The sequence below is a fragment of the Hydractinia symbiolongicarpus genome, chromosome 5 (genome assembly GCF_029227915.1).
Source record: "Hydractinia symbiolongicarpus strain clone_291-10 chromosome 5, HSymV2.1, whole genome shotgun sequence".
Classification (NCBI taxonomy): Eukaryota; Metazoa; Cnidaria; class Hydrozoa; order Anthoathecata; family Hydractiniidae; genus Hydractinia; species Hydractinia symbiolongicarpus.
The window spans coordinates 17,026,332-17,047,164 of NC_079879.1; the positions used below are offsets into that span (position 1 = coordinate 17,026,332).

Genomic DNA, 20,833 nt, shown 5'->3' on the forward strand with positions numbered 1-20,833 from the left:
CGATTTCGCATTTTTCAAAGGCCTATTATCGCCAATGTGGACACTGTTGTTGCAACCACAAAAGCTGTTGTTGTGCTTCACAATTTTTTAATGTTTGGAAAAACATTAAAAAAACTGATAGCGAGTATTGTCCAGGTGGGTATGCAGAACAAGAGTTGTGGCGTCAGAACATAGAGACAGAAGGGTTACGACCAATTCCTAAAGCCGGGTCTAATAATTATTCAAGATATGCTAAAGAGATTCGTGACGATTTTAGGGATTATTTTTATGGACCAGGTGCTGTACCATGGCAATGGGACCATATTTCACGAACAGTTGATCCATTTGATGAAGTTACTAAGTTACTTTTTAACTTGAGATATGTACGTTGTAATGATTACTATTTTCACAGAAAATTGTTTATATTACCAAAAAACTAAGAGCTTAAATATACAAAGAGCATAAAAAGGAATAAATTTCGGAATTAGAAAAATTTGCTGCAAGGTGAACAGGGTTAATCTGTTAATCCATGACTCTCCCTGACAAAGTGTAACAAAGTTATTTTCTTTATAATCGCAATGGATAGATAAGCTAAGTAAATTTAGAATCTCCAAAATTTATTCTCTTTATATTGTGACAGCAAAAAATTCCATCATAACATGTTTTAACTTATTCTACTTTATAAACAAATTATAAACTACTCATCAAATTTATAGTCAATCAACAATTGTTGTATAGCTACTTTTATGGAGTTATCTCTTTAATAATAGCCGTATTTTGTCTGTCTGTCTGCGAAAGCCGCCTCCCGTAACGGAAACACGAAATTTTTAAAATGTGCACGAATATCAAATGCGATATATTTTTATTGACTTTGTTTTGACCGCTCGCGCGTGGAACACCATTCACAACGCCTGATTCTTTAAAAAAAAACCAAGATTTTCGCGACCAGAAAGAATCCAAGATCTTCGCGGAACGAAGGCCATTTTGATAATGGTCGTGTTTGTGGTCAGTGTGTGAGGTTTGTAGGCCTGTTTGACTTTTTTATCTTCTAAAAGCCTTATATATTTGTAATATTTGTTTTCTGTTTGTTTTCAATGTTAGGATAAATATATTGTCACGTTTTTTAGCCACGTACAGATCTTAAACGCACCAGTTTTAGGATGTTTGGCTAGGAACGAAGATTAGCTAGCTATAGCTACTAGCTAGCTAGAGCCTCACTTATTGCTATTCTGTATGGTATAAGAGCTTTTTATCCTAGCCAACATTTATTTTTATGTTGAGGCTGTGGCTATTTAGCTAGCTCCTTAAAAAGTGAAAGTATAAAAATGCAGTTTGGCTACAACAATATTCTTAAGCAATATATAATTTTTATGCTAAATGCAGTTAGCTAGCTAGGTATAGCTACATATTTTATTATTTTTCTGCAAACTTTTTCTGCAAATGAAATGGCTGAGCGATTGTTTTGGCTGGACGAGTAACGACAGGCTGTTCCCTGTGTTTTTATTTAAACCGAAGTTGCAATGAACATTTTTAGAAAAGGGTAATACGCCTTATGCGCCTGTTCAACTGTGTTTAACTGTACTAAGCGGTTAGCCCAGTGTTAAAAACAGACTGTTTTTTGTAAAAGGCTGTTACGCCTATGGGCATGTGCAACACCGTTTACCTGTATATACTAAGGTCAGCCCACCACTGTGACAATTAATTTTTAAACTTTCTTGGGAATCACGCCTGGACTAACCGCTCAGCCCTGTGTCTGCGAGAAAGTTTTTTCAAAAGGGTATTATTACTATACGCTGTACAACACGGTTTAACTGTACTAAGCGCTCAGCCCAGTGTCACGATTAATTTTTTAACTTTTAAAAAGACTTTTCCACAAAATAAAATAATATTGACCGATTGTTTTTGCTATGATGGAGTAACAACACTTTGTAAACTCTGTTTTTATATCAGTTATCGTTGCGGGAAAGTTATTTTTTGAAAAATATGTTACAGTCGCACACTATAATGTTGTATGCGCTTCAAATGATTAACGACATACTGTATACCTGTACTAAAGCGATCCACCTGATCTGCGGGACAGTTTACAGCTCTTATTAAGCGCTCCACAGAGTGTTCAATGCCGGATCACACCTTTACTTGTGGCTTAACCCGGCGTTTCGACGCCGGGTTTCCCGGCTAGTCTCTATAATAATAGCCGTCGTCTGTCTGTCTCTGCGCGGACCCCCGCTAAGTTAGAAAATGATGTTACGGAAACACGAATATCAAATGCGATATATTCTTATCCACTTTGTTGCCACGGGTAAATTCAAAGGACGGGCGAACCCGTGGATTTTTCCACGGGCAACGACTAGTCTCTATAATAATAGCCGTCGTCTGTCTGTCTCTGCGCGGACCCCCCGCTGAGTTAGAAAACGATGTTACGGAAACACGAATATTAAATGCGATATATTTTTATCCGCTTCGTTGCGACGGGTAAATATAAAGGACGGGCGAACCCGTGGATTTTTCCGCGGGCAACGACTAGTATATGGTACAATATTCGTGTATGGTTTTCGTCGCGTCGTAATGCTTTTCGTCGTGTCGTATATTTCTTCGTGGCGTGGTTTTCTTCGCAGCGTAATGGTTTTCGTCGTGGCGTATCTTTCTTCGTGGCGTGGTTTTCTTCGCAGCGTAATGGTTTTCGTCGTGGCGTGGTTTTTTTTCGCAGCGTTATGGTTTTCGTCGTGGCGTATTATTCATGTTCGTGTGATCTCATGTTTCGTCGTGTCGTATGTCACTTCGTGGGGTATTTCACTTTGAGGCGAAATAGTTATGCTTTTTTTACACGGATATACTAATTTCGGCAACGTCACGATGAAATTGAACAGATTTCCAACCGCTATGTCTTTTGTTGGTTTTGTTCGGTGAGCCTTATTTTGAATTCGCTAAGTTTTTTCCGGGAAATTTGTTTCGAAAATCGGCAAACGAGAAAGTTTTTGTCAAATATTTCGCGTTTTTTTTACACGAAAAGATATAATATTTAATTGTAATCAGTTCGTCAATTAATCATAGGTTTGTGTAGTTAAAGCTATTTAATGTCCTAGTTTCATAAATAATAAAATGTAATACCTGACCTCAGCTACATTCCTGGGGGTCAATGAGAAAGTAGCAGAGGTTTCACTTTCAGCTGTAAAGCTAACGTTAAAATTTGCAGCTGAGGTCTGGAAAATAAAAAGGTTACATATAGAAAAGACAAGTGCTTTATTTGGACGCAGTTTATTTAGAAAGAAAAAAGGTAAAATTCTATATTTATGAAGTCTATAATCCACCACGGAGTCGAAGCACAAGATGAAGGGTTGATTCCTTTTGAATGTTGTAGTCGCTGAGAGTTCGACCATCTTCAAGTTGTTTCCCAGCAAAGATAAGACGTTGTTGGTCTGGTGGGATACCTTCTTTGTCTTGAATTTTGGCTTTCACATTCTCGATAGTATCGCTCGGTTCAACCTCCAAAGTGATGGTTTTTCCAGTTAAAGTTTTGACAAAGATCTGCATACCACCGCGGAGTCGAAGCACAAGGTGAAGGGTTGATTCTTTTTGAATGTTGTAGTCGCTGAGAGTTCGACCATCTTCAAGTTGTTTCCCAGCAAAGATAAGACGTTGTTGGTCTGGTGGGATACCTTCTTTGTCTTGAATTTTGGCTTTCACATTCTCGATAGTATCGCTCGGTTCAACCTCCAAAGTGATGGTTTTTCCAGTTAAAGTTTTGACAAAGATCTGCATACCACCGCGGAGTCGAAGCACAAGGTGAAGGGTTGATTCTTTTTGAATGTTGTAGTCGCTGAGAGTTCGACCATCTTCAAGTTGTTTTCCTGCAAAGATAAGACGTTGTTGGTCTGGTGGGATACCTTCTTTGTCTTGAATTTTGGCTTTCACATTCTCGATAGTATCACTCGGTTCAACCTCTAAAGTGATGGTCTTTCCAGTCAAAGTTTTGACAAAGATCTGCATACCACCGCGGAGTCGAAGCACAAGATGAAGAGTCGATTCCTTTTGAATGTTGTAGTCGCTGAGAGTTCGACCATCTTCAAGTTGTTTCCCAGCAAAGATAAGACGTTGTTGGTCTGGTGGGATACCTTCTTTGTCTTGAATTTTGGCTTTCACATTCTCGATAGTATCGCTCGGTTCAACCTCCAAAGTGATGGTTTTTCCAGTTAAAGTTTTGACAAAGATCTGCATACCACCACGGAGTCGAAGCACAAGGTGAAGGGTTGATTCTTTTTGAATGTTGTAGTCGCTGAGAGTTCGACCATCTTCAAGTTGTTTACCTGCAAAGATAAGACGTTGTTGGTCTGGTGGGATACCTTCTTTGTCTTGAATTTTGGCTTTCACATTCTCGATAGTATCGCTCGGTTCAACCTCCAAAGTGATGGTTTTTCCAGTTAAAGTTTTGACAAAGATCTGCATACCACCACGGAGTCGAAGCACAAGGTGAAGGGTTGATTCTTTTTGAATGTTGTAGTCGCTGAGAGTTCGACCATCTTCAAGTTGTTTACCTGCAAAGATAAGACGTTGTTGGTCTGGTGGGATACCTTCTTTGTCTTGAATTTTGGCTTTCACATTCTCGATAGTATCGCTCGGTTCAACCTCTAAAGTAATGGTTTTTCCGGTCAAAGTTTTAACAAAGATCTGCATCTTCGATTTACTGATCGATTCGCGTTGATCTCAATAAGAACAACTTTTTTCGTTTCGTGTTTTTCAGGTCGTGGAAAAATTTTATTTTTATATAGGTCATGGTCACATGACATTTACTACTATGCACCTATTGGCTAAAATTTGCTGTGTCAGAATGTTAAAGCTTCTAGAAGTTTGTTTATACCGGGGGTGCAGAACAAAAATAATTTATTATATATCAATATTCACTACGCTAGTAACTCATACAATTTTAGCATGCAAGGTATTTTTGTACATTAATTAATAACGTTGTTAAGTAAAGAAGTATAAACATTGCATGATTACGAATATAATGATTTCTGCAAAAGGAATCAACCCTGAATCGAGCTCCTCAGGAAAAACTGCATAACTCAGCGTTATTTCCATTTCCATTTACTGGAGTAAAACTCAGCGTTATACGCATGTCCAATATGGCGACGCAGATACGAGAAATTTCAGCCGTGAAGGATCAGCAATTAAAGGAAGCAGCAGAAAAGTCGGCAAGATCTGTTTTTGGTATGAGTTTAATTAGTTTTTATATTGAAAGCCATCATCTCGAAAATATGTTATCTTCGCGTCAAGTGCTGGCAAAAATGTCTCAGTCAGATATCTGATTTTCCGATTAGAGCAAAAAAAGTTATAGCTAGCTAGCTATAACCTTGGAGGAAAGAATATGGAAGGAGAAACAACTCTTTTAATTCTATTGAAACACTGCGTGAGGTTCTAGCAGGTGTCTGTATAGAAACTTAATTTGAAATTTTGGCGGTTGTGTGACTAAATTATTCGTGAATAACAATTCACAACTATGATTGGTTATAAAAACAATTAGATAATTTGATGATGAATTTGATAAACAAATCAGAACAAGAAGCCATATTGAAATCAGTAAAATTTCTTTTGTTTTTATGTTAACATAATTAGCGAGGAAGCACATGCTCGACATTTTTGTAAACAAAAAGAAAAAGTTTATATCTCGTTTTAAAACGACATTCTGTTATAAGAAGTTATTTCTTTAGTTAGAATAAACATTAATCCAGCACACATATTGTCGGCACTCGTCCGGCGCATATCTATCTATATTGTTTTTCATGATCAAAGTGGTATACTCAAGCCTGCAAAAATAGGTTAATATCATGGTTAAATGCTTATTTCCAAACGCATTGTTGAAGTTTTTAACATCAATGTTTACCGACTTATATTAGGCACACTTTTCACACAATAATCACGTGCCTTCAGCGTGTTACAGTCAGATTTCAATAGAAAAAAGTTAGCCCTTATTAAAGGAGAATATGGAATTTGATCATTTTTTTGCGAAAAAGACTCGGTCGAGCACCTCACGGACTGATTCTTTTGAAATTAAAAACAATAGAAAATTCAATACATTTAAAGCGTACAGAAATGAAGTTGTTTCTCCTTGCGTATTCTTTCCTCCAAGCTATAACTAAGGACAAAGGAAGTCATTATTTAAAAAAATGTCATTATTGTCTTCACTTTCCCTCCAGAGAATGAAAATATGAAGTAATCACTCAAAGAATATCTTAATAAACCCCTCTGAAATGCTTTGCACATCACCACACCTTCATCACTGAGACGAGGGTGCTGATAAAGCCACATACGCCGTAAAAAGTGCGGGCGTTTTAGGGCGAGTTCGGCGTTTTAAAAAGAAATCAAGTATTTGCCCGAAAAACCCTGAAGAGACCCGAACAATGCTCGAAGAAGAAAAGAAAAACAGACACTAATGATTCAAAAAACTATAAAAATTAAAATAAACTTACTATGTGGTAGCAAAGTTCTTAAAAGAACTGTTTTTGATAGTTTAAAATAAGATTTACTTGATAAATAACTTATATATAAACTTTATTAACTCCTTTATCTTTAAGCGCCTTCTTCCAACTATCATCCGCATGGTTTGTTACAAGGAATTGCATTTCGGGAATGTTCCAGGCGAGTTCGGGAAAGTGCGGGCGGTTAATTCGACCGCCGATTCAATTTGAAAAGTTGCCTGAACTCGTCATTATATGTGGGGGCGTTTGCGGCTTATCGGCACCCTCTTTCACTGAGGATTTCCAACAACACAATTTGAATCACCGCACATGTCGTCATGCTTTATTTCCTGACCCACCGATTTTTAGTCCCCCCTGAGCCACCTTCTTTAACCCTGCATGAAAAAATTACTGAACCGGTATAGTAAAACATAATAAAAATAAATAAACAAAAAATTATAAAATATTCAATATACATAAATGATGAACATATTCATCACAGTTCCACAAAGAAAGAAATGAATGTGTCTTAATTTAAATTTCGAAGGGCTTTTGTTCCAATGCGTGCCATACAAAGTCGTGCGATCAAGCCTTGCCTCATTTGGATACATGTCCCAGTCTCCAGAGGTTGTCTTTCGGCGTTGTAGTTCCGGTTCGGGCTCCGAGGGTTTCGGGTTCAAGCTAGCTAGGCGGAGGGGCAAAATATGAATTATGAATAATGAAAATTTCCCGCATGGTGCACCTGAGATACAGACAACGGTAAACTGAGGTACAAAAATCCTTCGGCCTAATTAAAAACATTACTTTAGATCCTCAGGCCAGTAAAGATAATATAGATAAAATATTAATATGTCAGAAGAGTACAAAAGGTTTTTTGGGCCAACTATGTGACATCTATTAAATAAAAAGTCATTTAGAGTCAACCGTTACAACATTCTAGTTTATCATTCCAGTAAAAAATATCTAAAGTTGTGCATAAATAGTTTTAATCTTATATAGCTATATACATAAATGTATACAAAACAATCATTTCTTTTCCTTTATAAATTGTATAAAATAGCACCCAATTTTGTAATAAAGCTAAAATTAGCTAGCTACCTAGCCACCATCAAAAATATGTTATATTCAAGTCCTGAAGACCCTGCAAAAATGAGTTGGTTGGTCGGTTGGGGGTATTTTTTTCTCGGGATTTTCAGATCAGGCAATTAAATTCGTTCCCAAGCTAAAATAACAGTAGCTCCACTCAACATCGTTTGCATTACTATTAAAAAAAAAAATTTTTGACAACTGTCCGAAATTGGTAAATTTAGGCCAAAATGTCTAAAAATGTCCTAAAAATTATCATTTAGATGAATGTCTTCCACAATATCTCAGAAGTAAAGTTTAGAAAACATGTTTTTTATGGTGCACAGGTTAGGTTAAGTATCTGGAATGAAAATTACTTAATTTTATTACTGTCCAAAATTGTCCAAAGGGTTATTCTTAGGCCAAATGGAGAAATATGTGAAAAATAGCCTTTTAGAGCCTGAATGTATGCTTAGAATTTGTTTATTAACTGAATAAAAAGCATTACTTTGGATTCTTAAGCCATTAGAGATGATGTAGATGAAATATTAAACTGTCCGATTTTTCGGGCCAGATATGTGACATCTATATATTAAATAAAACATCATTCAGAGTCAACGGTTTTAACATTTTAGTTTATCATGCTAGTGTTGTGCATAAATGGTTTATTTATTATATACATTAAATATATACAAAGCAATCATTTTGTTTTTCTTTATAAATTGTATAAAATAGCACCCAATCTTGTAATGAAGCCAAGATTAGCTAGCTACCTAGCTGGCTGGCTATAAACATCTTTGATTTCAACAATTTCATCTTGAGAAAGCCCACCAAAGTCTTAGCTAAATATAAAATAGAAGTATTAAGTTTCTTAGTTACAGAACACGATGCAAAATGCAAAACTGTAGGACCAAAAAAAGCTACTCTTTAAAGAAAAATATAAAACAGGTAGCCACGCCTGAAGTTCAACAAGCTTTAAAACAATTTCTTAAAGGTAAAAAAAACAATATCTTTTCTCTTGTTTTATTAAGTATCAAAAATAACAAAGATTGCACTCTTATACAACAAGGATTTATCCAATACTTAGCACCATTGTTTGTTTGTTTGTTTTGATCTTGCTGCACTCACCTACCATCTTCATGAACTTTCGAACTCGGCAAAAGGACTGGGTCAATTCATTATTCAGCACATTTTTGCTTGTGACGTAGTTACCTGGATTTTTATTAGGCGGATACCCCCCCCACCTGCGCATCGAACGACTAAATGTTTATTTATAATTTTTTTTCCTTTGTTTAAAAAGATTCTTTATGAAGGTAGCAATATATGAAAATAATTCACAGGTTCAAGGATTTCAATTCGAGCCGGAAAGAACAGTGAATGATGAGCTAGTTCCGACTTTTCAAGACGTACGTAGACAAACATAACATTGGAAACCTTGTTGCTCCTACTCGCCTAAATGTTGACCGAGGTCTATGGTGCCTGTGCGATAAATGTGAGAGGATGCCCTCTGAAGTATAATGTTTTTGCTGTCACAAAGCAGACTCGTGACTCTATTAAATATTTTCAATTACATGGTATAAAATTTTCTACTCCTTCATAAGTAATTCTTAGATGCGAGTGTCATTGAGTAATATTGTAATATTTTTTCAGATAAAAAAATGTATTACGGAACACGAAGAATTCCGAGCGGTGGTTTTATTGAAGAGTACGCTGTGGACATCTTTGGTGGCACTCCATGACAGAGAGATTTCGAACGACCACCTAGTTTCCAGACCCCACTCACCTCCTTAACATCCTTTTCTTTCCTCCTTTCAGATATTTCTCTGACTTTTGTTTTTTCCTTTCACGAAAGATTTTTTTGGATCCTTGGGCAGCGAAAAAAAAAATATCCTTTTTTTTCCGACTGTTGTTAGTGCAATTCACAACAGCACACCATGACATTATTCTGCCTCTCAACCTTACTTAATGTGCGATCTGAGTCTAAGCTGTCCGTGACGGGACATCTAGTAAAGAGGAGGGAATTATTGATTGGTTGGCTTTAGAGTAGCTGGAAACAACTATGCAACCCTAAGTCTAAAGTCATATTGAACTTCAAGTTTATTAGCAAATGCTTCTTACTTTGGTTCGTACATAATTAGCACAGTGTGTGTTTACCTTAGGTCTAGACACATCTCTCGCGTTCGATTTTTTAATTCCATATGAATAATTCATAAAAAGCGGTCTTTCACAATTCAGGGGGTAAAATTACCAAAATTTTTAAACATATAATAAATTATCAGCCTGGCCCACGTTTTATTTATTTTGGTCATTTCGGCGCGCTCCATGTAAATACGTCACACGCGACATATTATTTCAGCCTCGCTTTAGTGCCTATCTTTCACTATCCATATAAACAATCGAAGCGAGAGACCGCATGCTTTTTTTGTAAACAAGAATGAGATGTTGTTCAGTTGGTGTTAGGAAAGAAAACAAATAATATTTATTTCTTATATAGAAATTAGTTACAAATAAGGAATTTTTCGTGGCAAATCTAGTTTAGGTGGTGAATCTGGAAAGACATCTGCTAAAACAGGCCACTCCTAAACTGTCTTCTGGCTGTTGATGCGTCTTTGTTTCCTCCTGTGGTGGTTGTGCCTCTTTTCATGATATAACTTCCAGTTGTTTTAAACTGTGTGCTGTTTGTTGTTGGTGCTGCAGTGGCATTGTTTTTAACTGGCTTTGATGTTATCTGACTAAAGTAAATTGTGTTTGACATTCCACTTATGGCTTTGGCCAAATCCGTTTTCATATTGGACATCAAGAGAACAACTTCCTAGAAAATACAAAGAGATTTTTTTTTACATTTTTAATATAAGGGCCTATACAATAAACACTTTTTTAAATACAGGCTTATATAAGGTTTATAAGTTTAAAGTGAAAATTTTAAAGAGAAAAAAACAAATTAACCCCAAAAATAAAAAATAGTTGTACAATACCTGTAATACGCTTTTCATCTTGTATTGTGGTTTTATAAAATGATGATCATTTTCACCGTGTTGAGGGTTATTTTGCACAACAGGCACAAATTTCTTTCTTCTGGCTTTTCACTTAGAATCTGCTCCCGTAGCTTGTTCATTTCTGCACTACCAGTTGCAAGATTTACAACGTCAGCCTGAAATGATATACAGGTGTCAGAAAAGGCACAAAGACATACATTGTACAAAGATGTTTTTGTCCTGCGTCTTTAAGTTAATATGCTGCTTTTTTTTTAGACTTGCGTTTTTTAATGTTGCCTAGCCATTGTTTATGTGTCATTGCGGTAACATCGTGTTGTTGTTTTTATTGTTCCTGTGCCGTGAAAATTAGTACTAAATGTTAGTTACCTTGAACAGAAAACAATTTCTCCAGTCAAATAATCCAAGTGAAAACAAACAATTAATTAACTCTCAATAACACCACTATTAATATCATTAACACGACGATTAGCAATTAACAATGTTCTCCAATGTAACCATTAAACAATATCACTGGTATAACTCAAGCTCCTCCACAGCTATGATTTGTTATTACTTTAATTAGTTAATATCTTGTCTAAAGGGAAAAGTATCAATCTCCCTTTTTTTTGTTCTTTTCGTTGATTGTAAATTCGTATCAATTGCATTCACAGTATCAGGCCATAGTCTCATGGTTAGCTATCTCCCGAAAATGAATGTCAATCTCAATGTCCCTTTTACAAAACGTCTTTTCAATAACAAATTTCTATGAGCAATTATAACATAAATTTGCAATTTGCCCTTTTCACCATCAATGACCGATGTTAAATCCCCTGACTTGAGAACTTCCATCAGGGAAAAAGGAGATGCCCCTTTCTTTGTCAGCACATCGGCCATTTGATGTTTTCCATCGATCCATCGAAGGGTGACTCCATCGATCCATCGTAGGGTGACTTCATCGTTGTTAATCATCTGCCTTAAGGCATTTATTTCCACTCAGAGTCGTTTGTCTGATACTGCCTTGGTTGAACCAGCACATTCGAAGAGTGATCTACTATCAGTTAAACATACAACTTCAGGTTTTTTGGCTAAAGACTCTTCAATCATTTTAGCCAAGAAGAATGCTGTGTCAGCTCCATCTACAGAAGCTAGTGACTCCGCTGAAAGAGTTGAACGTACTACACGACGAACTTTATTTGAGCTCCAGGAAATTGGTGATGATTTTCCTGAACCATCAGTTAAGAAGGCGATTTTTCACCATCAATGGCCGATGTTAAATCCCCTGACTTGAGAACTTCCATCAGGGAAAAAGGAGATGCCCCTTTCTTTGTCAGCACATCCGCCATTTGATGTTTTCCATCGATCCATCGTAGGGTGACTTCATCGTTGTTAATCATCTGCCTTAAGGCATTTATTTCCACTCGGAGTCGTTTGTCTGATACTGCCTTGGTTGAACCAGCACATTCGAAGAGTGATCTACTATCAGTTAAACATACAACTTCAGGTTTTTCGGCTAAAGACTCTTCAATCATTTTAGCCAAGAAGAATGCTGTGTCAGCTCCATCTACAGAAGCTAGTAACTCCGCTGAAAGAGTTGAACGTACTACACGACGAACTTTATTTGAGCTCCAGGAAATTGGTGATGATTTTCCTGAACCATCAGTTAAGAAGGCGATATGACCACCTTGACTTTGACCTCCTTCGAGATTGTTGAAGCTGGCATCAGTGAAAACCTTGATGCTTAGGTTATTTAAGGTAAGTTTTGGCACAGTAATGTGGCAATCTTGAGATTTCAAGAACTTTATCGTCTTATTGATGAGTTTAATATCAGCTAGAGTAGCTGTTGTTACTCTTGATGACACATCGCTTACGGTGAAGCTAATTTCTGGTCTTGACATACATGCCAACCAATTGAGCTTCCCAATTGATTGTCTCATTTTAGATCTTTCAACTTCATTGATTGGTTCATCCTTAGAGCATTTTATTCTCTCCATACTGAGAGTGATTGGCTCTAGCTCATTGATATAATCGGCTTGTTTGATGGTGATTGTTCCATCTTCATTTTGATCGAGGTCAATACCAATATATTTGAAGTGTCGCATATGTTCACTACTGGTCTTAAAGATACTCTTCAACTTTGATACCACATTAACGAAGGTAGAACTTCCTGCCCAAATCACGTCATCAACGAAACATACCAATATTCCGAAAATCAATGTATTTGAAGACCAGATGAATATTCCTTGATCTAGTTCAATAGGCTTTCCACCGAGTTGAATTAATTCACTTCGCAGTTTTAGGTACCAGCTACGACTTGCGTCAGCAAGACCATACACCGTTTTTGACAACTTCCAAAGGTTTTTGGTATTAGCCTCCTTCGGCGGCAGAACAATGACTTCTCTGTCAATCTTCTTTCCTTGAAGGAATGCTGTTTTGATGTCCAGAGAATTCAACATCTAATTTTTGGATGAAATTATCGTCAATGCTAATCTCAATCCTTCCTTAGAGCACGTTGGACTGTCTGTTTTAAAATTTTGGACTTCTTCAAAACCACGTGCCACAAGTCATGCCTTAACTGAAGGTTGGCCATCAATAATCTTTGGTGTTACAACCCATCGTAGACTCATAGTTTCTTGTCCTTCATTAGATATCTCGATGTAGACTGAATTGTTAATCCATGACTGTAGTTCTTTTGACTTTGCTGACAGTACTTCACTGCTGTTGGTGATCAGAGTGACTTCTGAAGGGTCATCATTGATTTCAATATCCTTGATGTTTGCAAAGTTTACCGCTCTCTTCATACCAGTTTCTGTTTCTACATTAAACCAGCCATCATGCTTGCCTCCAACTTTCCCTGCTCTTGATATAATTTTAGCCTTTTTCCATTCCCCACCATTGTCCTTATACTTTAGACAAAGATTCGGTCTTAATTTTGGCTTCTCCCTCGGCAGCATGCTATGTGCTTCAGCAGAAATTGGCTGTGTCTGATGAGCTGGTGCATCATTGTTTAAAGGCTCTGATTTTTCAGACGATTGATCTTCATTTTCTGATTTTTCAGACGAATGATCTTCATTTTCATTGCCAGATCCTGATTCTGATTCTGATTCTTGGAATCTAGGTGGTTGTTCCTCAGTGAAGGTGTTGTCCCCTGCCTCTGTCGTTTTTTCTGATGAACCACAGCCGCCGTCATGTACCAATTTTACACGACAAGGATGGACCCGAACGTAATAGCTTCCATGTTTGATCAAAATTTGTTGGCCGTCCTGACCAAGCACAGTGCCAGGACCTTTCCATTCGTTGCTATCGTTCCGTTTATAGTAAACATTATCACCTGTAAGATATTTGGTTTCTCCTGAAGATCTAATGTTGTGAGATAGTGCCCTTCTGATTCTTTCTGAGTGCTCACTTGCAATAAATGCTTCTCGAGCCTTGTGAAGGGCTTCCAGATTCTCTCTCATTAACTGCGTTGCTGGTTTTCCTGACAAGGCTGGTGGTTTGTCATCCATTAGTGATGGTAGACGTGGATTCGTTCCAATTGCTAATTGATATGGTGTAAAACCGTGTGCATTATGTAGTGAATTCTTTGCATTTATACACCAATAAAGAGCAATATTCAAGCTGCAACTTGTATCATTTAGCACCTTGTCTAGCATGTTGGATAGTGTTTGGTTGTGTCTCTCAACAATACCATTTGACCAAGGGGATTCCGCGGCAGTTGTCTTAATTGTGATGCCAAATTGTTCTGCTAGATTGATGAGCTCTTCGTTAGCAAATTCACCGCCATTGTCGACTAAAAATTTATCACACGAGTCATAAACAGATATCCATGTCTTTAGTATTGCTTCAATAACAGTGGTCGGGTTTTTGTCCTTTATTATTGTTGCAGCAGATAGGCGAGTACAGAGATCGATTAGGTGAAGGATGATTTTCTTGTCGTAGAATTTTAGATCCATCGCAACGGTTTCAAGGAACTTAGATCCCATGGGTAATCCTACTACAGGGCGAGGTGGTGATCGTCGTTAGATTTGGCATGTTGTACATTCTTTATCAATTCTTTTTACTTCTGATATCAATTCTTTATTGTTGTTCCATGGTGGTCCTGCCTTATTGATCAATGACATGAGTTGATTGAGAGATGGGTGAGCAAACTGTCGGTGAAGTTTTTCAGCGATTACAGTCATGTTGTTGTCTTCCCTTGAGATAAAAACAAAATTGCATTCATAAGGTTTGTCGATTGATGCAATTACTTGACGCGGTCGAGTCAAAGGAATGGTATAATGTCCACTTGAGGTTGTGGCCAAGTGAACAGTTTCTCCCAATGCTTTTGCAGTGTCATTCTGGAAGTCAAGAATCATATCGGCCCTTTTCATAACGATTTTGATAGTAACAGGGGTAGGACTTTTGGTATCACATCTGTATTTATTTTTACCTTTGTGTTGCCAATGATAGCAGGAATAGATGCTCTTCCACAAGCTTGGACTTGTTCACCGTCTCCGAAGCGATATAAACTTTTGCTATGGTGATGTTTTACTTCCCTCTTTTCTTCATCAGATAGAGAGCTTATGTATTGATCTAACCAAACATCCCCACAAACGGTTTTACTGGCACCGCAATCGAGTAGGCCACAATTCCATGTTTCTGATACTAGATGTTTGAGTTGACCTGGTTTATCGCTTTCGTTGAGAAGGACGATTTCATGAACCATGTATGTATCATTTTGCTTTTCCGGACAGTCTTGTTGCCAATGAAAAACACTTTCGCATATCGCACATCGAGATACACGACCATTCCTGTCAAGTCGGTTTTTAGTAGGTTTTCTTGTGCCATCTGCTTTGGGTTGAGAAGCATGTTTATCTTGGCGCCATGTATTCCCTTTTTTGTTGTATCTTGATGATGATGCAAATCTTTGATTTAGATTACGTTTGGTGTAATATATCCCTTCTTCATCTGATGATGATTGTTGACACTCGTCTGGGTATGCTTCATTAGCATAAAACGATGGTTCTGCTTTGATTTTGATGGAGGACATACTACTGTCTAAGTCACCATCAATTGATTCTTCGGCAAATACTTTTATCAATTTCTGTCTCACATCATCATAAACTAAGTTTGTTATTGTTGCTTTTATAAGTCTTTCATGAGAACTGTCAAGATTAGCAGCCTTTAATAATCTATAGGCTAGCAGGTCATCTGGGTAATTGATGTAAGCCTTTATCTTATAGTACCTCTTTTCAAACTCTGTTAAGAAATCTCGAATCTTCTTCTCTTTTGTTCGTTTATAAGTCTCAAATTTTTCAATTGCATCAAATTTTTCTGTCAGTTTATCCTTTGCATATATCTTATCGAGCCTCTTTAAGATATTCTTAACTCCGTCTTCAGATGATATTTGTTCAGATGGAAGTTCCAATGCAGCTTCCTGTGATTTCCCATCAAGAGTAAGTACAAGGGACGGTCCTTGTTTCTTTTTATCTAGTGTTGTAAGCTCCGTCCAAATTCCAATTAATTTCTTCCAATCCTCATAGTTCTTACTTTGGGATAGCAGAGTAGGAGCTTTATTGTATGACACCGACGTTGCCATTTTTCTCTGCTACCATGAAAATTAGTACTAATTGTTAGTTACCTTGAACAGAAAACAATTTCTCCAGTCAAATAATCCAAGTGAAAACAAACAATTAATTAACTCTCAATAACACCACTATTAATATCATTAACACGACGATTAGCAATTAACAATGTTCTCCAATGTAACCATTAAACAATATCACTGGTATAACTCAAGCTCCTCCACAGCTATGATTTGTTATTACTTTAATTAGTTAATATCTTGTCTAAAGGGAAAAGTATCATGCCGTTGTTTCAGCGTGTTGTTGTTTTTCTTTTAATGTGTCCTTTCATTTAAAATTTGCTTTGAATCTAAAAATATAATTGTTATTAAAGCATAATATATATATTTCTTAAAAAAAAATGTAAATTAGCTACACGCCATTAAGTCTTGTGAGATTTAAAAAGGATGAGCTAGCCTTTTGTAGAAAAAATAAGTGTTTTTGTAGTGTGTCATGCATGATGTTACCACAACAACACCTAAACATGGTTAGGCAACATTAAAAAAGGCAAGTGCCTCTTTCGACACCTGTATATCATTTCAGGCTGTCATTATAAATCTTGCAACTGGTAGTACAGAAATCAACAAGCTACGGAAGCGCATTCTAATTAGAGTTGATAACATTTACAATTATGCTAACAGAATTCAACAATAGTTCGCGTATTGGTAATGAGTTCTTTTTTCTTCGTAAATCTTTTTTTTACTACACGCAATGACTTAACACAAGGCTTATGCAGTTCTGCAATATTCTGCACAAAAATGTGTAAATGCAAAGGTTGCAAAAACAATGAAGAAGAATTGGACACCTGATTACTTGTCAGACTTGATATCTATATATTAATACGCCTTGTGTTTGTGCACGGTGTGATCAAGGACAAAAATATACGGGTCTCTTATTTCTCATGTATTGTCTCCAAAGCGTGGTGTTACGCTAAAATTTACCAAGTTAAAAAAACGCAAATCAGGGGTTACTATTTAAATATTTAATTCTCTTTTCCTTTTACTTTAAAATAAAAACTGTTTCTTTATTTTATTAAAGCTAATTTTTATTTTATTTTTAAATGTTTTTATTTGTTTTTTGTTTTAAAAGCCTCGTTGGTCTTTATAGATAGAATAATTTAATTTTACCCCCGGTTTATCATGTGCGTGCGTTATGTCACGGAAGCGAGTTGTTTATCAACTGAAAAAGAAAACCGAAGCGAAGAAGGTTGTCTCTTTTTCAAAGTTATCCTGAAAAATGTTATTTCAAACAATGTTTACTCATCATGAGGTTAGATTAAAGCTTTTTTGTTTCTGCTATCATTTTTGTGTTCTAGGACCAAGGTTGCTTTCTTTTTTTAAAAGAATATTGAATTCGAATGATAATTCGAATCTGAAATGTAAAAAACAAAACTGTTGTTGTAGAGCGGCTTTTGTTGTCGAAAAAAGTTAATGTTTGTTATAAAGAAAAAAAACGTACGATTATATAACGTCAAAAAGAGAACTGATTGGAAATGTATCAGACAATTGTAGCTAGCTATACATTTTCAATTTGTTTTCTTTGGGATGAAGCAAAGTTTAGTAATCGATGTAAAAAACTGATTGTACTTTTATCCAGAGAACGCTAGCTAGCGGCCTACTGAGAAAGCAAAAGAAAAGCAGGTGTGTTGTTTAGATTATCTGGTAGAGAAATGAATTTAGGTGAATAATGATATTTTAGCCGTTTACACTTTCAAAGCTAAACTTTCCCTTAAATATAAGTGAAATATGTTTTGTCTTGCGCCTGAACATATTCTTTTTTGTAGGAATATACTCAGGGTCATATCTTAAGATTATGTCCAACCTCGATTGTTTGTTATAAATATAAAGAGAATTTGCCAATGGCTATAGCAAGCTTTATTTTATTGAGGCATTATATTTTTTAGGCCACGAGGATAGTATTTGTCAAAAAGGTTAAGAACTTTTTTTTGTAAGAATATACTCTAAACAATAGGTCAGAATATCCTAAGAATGAGTCTAAGCTTGATTGTTTATTCTAATATAAAAATTTGTATGATGCACAAATTTAATTAGAAGTTTACTTTTTTATTGTGTATCTCACAAGGACATGTTCAAAAATATGAGGCAGCAATGTGAACATTGCTAAAATCAGAAAAAACATCTTTTTACCATAAAATGATACTTATGTAACAAAATAAGGTGAAATAGGTAAAACTAGTCATAATGAATAGGTCAATACATTTGTATCATAATCTGCATTAATAGTGGGAAAAAGTGGGTAAAAGATAAAGAATCATAATACAATGGATTTGAACATACCAATTATTCTTCATCGCACAAATCTGTAATGCATTGCAAAGCAAAATGCTGTTAATGAAGTAACAGGCAAAAATTTTATAATATTTTAAAACATTTTATGTAAAAGCAACGTTATCCAAAACCTGAAGGTTACTATACAATATTTGAATTAAATCAGATTAATATTTGAGTAACAGAAAGCTCTTTTAGGTTCAAGACATGGCATGATAACCTCGTAACAATCATTGATTGAAATGTATATAAAAGGTGATACTGTAATGGGAAAGTTCATAAAGTAGCTTTGCAGTATAAATATAAATAGTACAGACACAAATTAAAAGCAATCTACTTTTGCTTTTGATGGTGATTTTGTAACATATACAGATCTTGGAGATTTCTAATGAGGCGTGATTTCTGTTACTTTATTATCACATTTTTGTTTTGGTATACAAGATTTCCCTTAAAGATTCTGAAAAATGACAATTCATATAAAGTTATTTTAGCAGTTAATTAAATTCAACATTTATGCTTTCTTGGATAAATGTTGATAAAAAAGTAACTTTTTTTTAAAGTGTTACAAAATTATCATTTTTTTGTTTTTGAAGCAAATAATGTTGTATTTATGATAGTAACAACTGGAACTTTCATTAGTCCGAAAACCGGTCTTTTTCCATTATTTTTCTTGACTTTATTAGACTAGTATCATTTTTTCACAAGAAAAGCTTGTTACTTTATTATCATTTTTTTGTTTTTTATGTTTCACTTAATTTCTCTTTGACAGATTGCCCAACTTTCACGGGAATTTCTAATTGTTGCAGTTTTATCTTCCTTGAAGAGATAGACATGACCAACTTGTTACAATATCAAATAAGATACTTAAAATGATAGTTATGTAACATACACCCTAAATGTTCACAATTAGCCAAAAAACTGCCTCATGTCCACAAACTGAAATTTTTTCTGTCCAAAGCAATGGGTTATTACATGTAGCAGAATTTGCCATTAGATATAACAACTTATAGCAAGCTTTAATTTATTAAGTCATTTCATATATATATTTTGAGGCCATATCCCTGCTAAAAATATATTAGGAACAATAAGAAAAGTATTTGTCAAGAAAGTTAAGAACATTAAGGCTGGAACAGAATAATTCCTATAAAATACACAGTGTATATCCTAGATAAGAATTTTATAAACTATAAAAAGTAATTTTTCTGTTGTTACTGGTTTTTAAATCAATGTTTACATCTGTTACGTTACCGTTTGAAATATTATTTGATTCTTAAATTCGAAAACACTGCATTGTTATCATGCATGGCACGTTTGCACATTGGGAAGGTTGCTTTATGCAATAGACTTAATAGCTAATTTGGTATGATGCATTAGAAACTGTACGTGGTGAAAATTTTGCAATAACCTTTTTTGTGTGACGTAAGGATTTTTTCTAATGTCTTGTATACCATTTTCCCTGGTGTACTTCTGGCATGGCAAAGCAAGTATATAGTTTTAGCAGATTTAGATTTTTATGTAATCGTTGTTAGCTACCTTCGGTTTTGTTAGACCTTTTGCATTTTTATTTTATTTTATTTTTAATTTGTTGTTGGACCTGCTTATATTTTTAACGTTCTGTATAATGCAGATTGTGAGCAACCTCAATCCCAGGGCTTTTTTTTCTCTTTCATTATTATTTTTTCATTGCTGCACATGTTTATTTTTTTAGACGTTTTGTTTCAGCAGTTATAAACATTAAAATAATGCAAATTGTGACACTTAAAAATTCAAATTCCTATGTTCTATGTTTTTATTTAGCAGATTCAGTGGATTCTTCTACGGGAATTCGGCTAGTAAACAATTATTACTACATTATCTTCTGCACATCCTCAAAAATGCTAAAAATTGGTATATGGCAAAATTGCCATATTCTGAATGTTATACCTTCAGATAATCTTCAGATCTCTTCAAATTTCAACTTTGGCAAGTCAGTGAACTCAATGTTACTGTTAAATACAGGAAAAACCAGCAAATTTTAATAAACAACTACACCAAAATGGCTTTCAGACAAGGCCAAAAATCTTTTTGGTGAAATTGGTATGTGACTTTATGCCCATGGTAACCTGTTGCTTAGCAATATTTTGTGTAAGTAGTGTAGTATATTAAGTGTAGCTTTATGGCAAGCTTTCACAAACTTTCACTAAAATATCCACCTATAAAACAATATTCAATGGTTACCAAAATTTCTGTTAAGTTATAGATCTCAATTGATGTATTGTTGTTGTGACATATAATTTGTAGATGAGCAATTCCACACAAAACGAGCTTAGGCTAATTTTTTATATATATTCTAGGTACTTTTTTATTATTTGACTTCTTACAGTATTGATATAAATGCTATTTTTTTTAGTTGGAAATATTCCATACGAAGCTACTGATGAACAATTGAAGGACATATTTAGTCAAGCTGGACCTGTTTTGAGTTTCAGGTACAC

The 20,833-nt window shown here is 35.4% G+C and overlaps 2 protein-coding genes across 3 annotated transcripts in view; one reads left to right on the forward strand and one right to left on the reverse strand.

The window, feature by feature from the left end:
- Window positions 1–3,218: 3,218 nt before the first annotated feature.
- LOC130645015 (polyubiquitin-C-like) lies at window positions 3,219–4,726 on the reverse strand. The gene has a single exon (XM_057450856.1). The coding sequence runs from the start codon at window positions 4,648–4,650 to the stop codon at window positions 3,277–3,279; it is 1,374 nt and encodes a 457-aa protein (XP_057306839.1). The 5' UTR covers window positions 4,651–4,726; the 3' UTR covers window positions 3,219–3,276.
- Window positions 4,727–5,030: 304 nt separating this feature from the next.
- The window catches only part of LOC130645014 (cleavage stimulation factor subunit 2-like), a 37,943-nt gene continuing 22,140 nt past the window's right edge, over window positions 5,031–20,833 (forward strand). The window contains exons 1-2 of one of the 2 annotated variants that reach the window (XM_057450854.1): window positions 5,031–5,184; window positions 20,749–20,827. In XM_057450854.1, the coding sequence (XP_057306837.1) occupies window positions 5,091–5,184; window positions 20,749–20,827 (173 nt within the window). In that variant the 5' untranslated portion in view covers window positions 5,031–5,090. Of the gene's footprint in view, window positions 5,185–19,676; window positions 20,484–20,748; window positions 20,828–20,833 lie in introns of those variants that run through there. The other variant, XM_057450855.1, reaches the window with a different exon arrangement.

What these genes read in the sequence shown, in the direction of transcription:
- LOC130645015 (XM_057450856.1), bottom strand. Translation starts at nt 4,650, where the DNA reads ATGCAGATCTTTGTTAAAACTTTGACCGGAAAAACCATTACTTTAGAG.